Raw genomic sequence first — 3,305 nt, forward strand, 5'->3', positions numbered from 1 at the left:
AAATTTCAGGATTTGTTTACATAATTTGGTGTTAGCTTTTTCGTGTAAGGTGAAATAAAGATCAAACATAGATGCTTTTCTCTCTTACAGTACTGGAAGATCCATGATTTGAATCATGAAAATAGTCTCTTTGCAAGATGGAATGAAAAGGTTGGCTACAAAGATTTCCATCGACAACCCTCACAAAGCCGAGGAGTCTTTGTTGACTGGGCCTCCTTTTGTTATCGGTCACAGAATATAAAACCAAACCAAACCAAACAAACCAAGTATATCCGAGTAGGGTTTGGGAAGGGTTGGATATATGCAAAGCAGGTGGTTGCCCTGGGATTAGTCGGCTCACATAGTGGGTTGGATATCCAGGTTAATAAAAAAAACAATGTAACTGAGACAAGTATAATCCTGTTTGTCCCATTAATTTGTGAAACTTGTTTTGTTTAACTTAGTGATGTTTGTCTTGTTTAATTTCATCCTCATTGTAATTCAAATGATAATGCTCAATATGCTTTCATAGAAGAAATTGATAACAATTTATATCACATACAAAATGATAGAGAAGTTGAGAGTTGAGACCATCAACTATTTCTGATGGCTTTAGTGGGAATTCAATTAGTAGTAGAACCTTTGATAACCTAAAGATTGCATATGATTTCTATAATAAATATGGCCTCTCTAAAGGTTTTGGTGATCATAAACATTGGGTCGATTATACGACYACAAATACAATTTATAAGGGATAAATTGTTTGGAATTTCCAAGTCGATTGGTGAGTTTCAATTTCCAACATCATAATATTAATAACCCAACCCCAAGTCCCAACCTTCTAGAACGACTTTAACTAAATGGAGACACATAAGAGTTTGAGATGGCCATGGTTGTACCTAATATGACCCACAAATAGACTTGTACAATACCTCTAAGCATCAACAACAAATATTGGAGGTTTAARCGTAATGATTTACCTGAAATAGTCACTCAAAATCCACAATCTCAGGCTCCTGATTCTTGGTCTAAAACTCCTTCTTCCCTCCCGTTTCCAACGTAGTTTTTATGAGTTTTAGGGGAGACTTTGCTTTGCTTTCCAACTAGAGAATATGAACTTTAGAAAGGAGAAGCACATCCTATTCTAGTTCAATTAGTTGATCATTTCATATGAGGGTTAGGAAGCCTATTTGTAGTGCTTCAAAGTGTGATAAATGAGGAGACACAGCCCTCTGTTTTCTGTTTYGTCTGACAGCTAGTCCACCTTACTCAGACAGTGACTTCGTTTCACCGTACACCTATYTCAATGCTCAAATATTTATATATTATACGTATATGTTGRAGTGGGAACGTTCACCTAATATGTCTTGTTCACTTCTTTTTCTTTCCTACAAGAAGTTCTAAAGCTAAGCAAGTCAGCAACCTTAAGATCTTCCATATGTAAAACTCCACAGATCTAGGATGAAGTGTACTGTCACGACTGTTGAAGAAATTCATCAACAAAACTCATACAAAGATTATTTTTGTGAACACATGATCATGAAGTGTACGGTAATTTGTTTTAAACTTAATGCTTAATGGAACATGATGCAATTTGTTTCACTTGTTCGTTCATGATCCAATCAGTTTCACACTTACAAACGGACTCACATTCCATAAGGTTAATTTCACACAATCACACTTACATGAACAATTGAACATGATGCAACCTGGTTAGCCTATTAAAGGTACCAATTAGGGAAGGGGAAGAAGAGCGAAGACTACCTGAGACGGAGAGGGAGCGCCGATTTGGAAAGGGGAAGACCAAAGACGGAGCGCCGGAGTGGAAGCCGGGAGGGAAGACGAAGACGAGGACGGAGTCTGGAAAATGGAGATCAGCCGCCGGCCGAGGAAGCGAGGACTGGAAGTCTGGAACCGACGAGCGGAGGAGGTATAGTATAGCGGGCTTGGGCCTGACGTCACTTGGGCTAATGATGCCCTGGGCGACGGCCCATGTCCCCCATGCCCAAGAACTTGAACAGGGGTGCAAACGATACGAGACAATTTCTTAGCTACTCGAGGTCGACTCGGTCAACACTCGACTCGAATTGGCTGGGCTTGAACTCGAGCTCGACTCGACATATTAACGAGTCTTTTAAGATTATAGAAGCAAGTACTAAAAGCATCAAGTAATCAAAACATCCAAAAGTAATTCAAGTTAACCACAGGGGTGGTGCCTGATTGGTTTGAGCTTGAATCCAAAGGTCAAAACTTCCAGGAGGTCCTATGGTCAAATCGAAGGAGGAATAAAAATCCACTTGTGGCCATGGAGGTTCAAATGCGGTGACTTGGGGCTATCTGTAAAGCAGGTGGTCGCTCAGGGATTAGTCGGCTCGCATAGTGGTTTGATATCCAGGTTAATAAAACAAATTTCAGTTATTAGGTGTTGACTCTTTTCGAGAATAGAATAGAGTTGAAAGATGACTTAACAGAAGGCAGAAAATTAAAAAGATATGGAGTAAACCCCATAATATCGATTTACCAATTGGTGATATGGGCGGAGCGATGGAGCCAGTGAGAGCAGTAGGGCAGAGCAACGTATTCTCTATGTCATGGGCTTTTGGGTCTGAGGGTGAGGTGGACCTACAAATATTTCCCTATTGGGCATGGATTGGCAGGAGGTCAATTATAAAAATTTTGAGGCTTTCATGATGGTTTTATATGTATGGATAAAGCTGATTATATGAATTACCCCCATGGAATTTTCAAAATCTAATGTTCTGGATTTCAATTCTGCATTTTTCTTTGAACCAAACGTGTGATTGGAATGCAATACAATTTCAAATCGCACCAAAATACCACAACTGAAAAGGGCCCTTGCTGTATTTTCTAGAATAAGTAAACATTGTCTCGTATCATGTAAGAGGTATTTATCCAGTAAGAAATGTTTGTTTTTGTCAACAATCTTATCGTGTTTTTTGCTAATTGAAAATCTTACCCAATAAATAAAGGTGATAACTTAAACTTGGTCAGTGCTCATCGGGTAAAAAGACGTCTATATTTTGTTACTTTGATGACCAAGAATTTACTTGGTAAAGTAAAGTGACTTGGTAAGCGCTTACCCATGTAAACGGTACCTTACTCTAACCAAAAAAAAAAATATTAAAAGCTTACTATAACCAAAATAATTGGAGTAGCGTTTCAATAAACTTCACGAGTCTTTTGTTAGTTTTTCTCAATTATATCTCTAGTTTTATTAATTATTATATATTATTATTAGTAAATATTGATTATAAATTATTAATTTCAGATTATTAATTAATTTTAATTGTAAATTATTCATTGAT

At 37.6% G+C, this 3,305-nt stretch overlaps 1 protein-coding gene across 1 annotated transcript in view; it reads left to right on the forward strand.

Moving 5' to 3' along the window:
- Window positions 1-2,030, forward strand: part of LOC112504546 (receptor-like protein Cf-9 homolog) — a 7,103-nt gene extending 5,073 nt beyond the window's left edge. The window contains exon 3 of the mRNA XM_025108492.1: window positions 1,707-2,030. Within this exon, the coding sequence (XP_024964260.1) occupies window positions 1,707-2,030 (324 nt within the window). The remainder of the gene's footprint in view (window positions 1-1,706) is intronic.
- The last annotated feature ends 1,275 nt before the right edge of the window (window positions 2,031-3,305 follow it).

This window comes from Cynara cardunculus, unplaced genomic scaffold (genome assembly GCF_001531365.2).
Source record: "Cynara cardunculus var. scolymus isolate 2C unplaced genomic scaffold, CcrdV1 Un_Scaffold_5956, whole genome shotgun sequence".
NCBI classification, from domain to species: domain Eukaryota; kingdom Viridiplantae; phylum Streptophyta; class Magnoliopsida; order Asterales; family Asteraceae; genus Cynara; species Cynara cardunculus.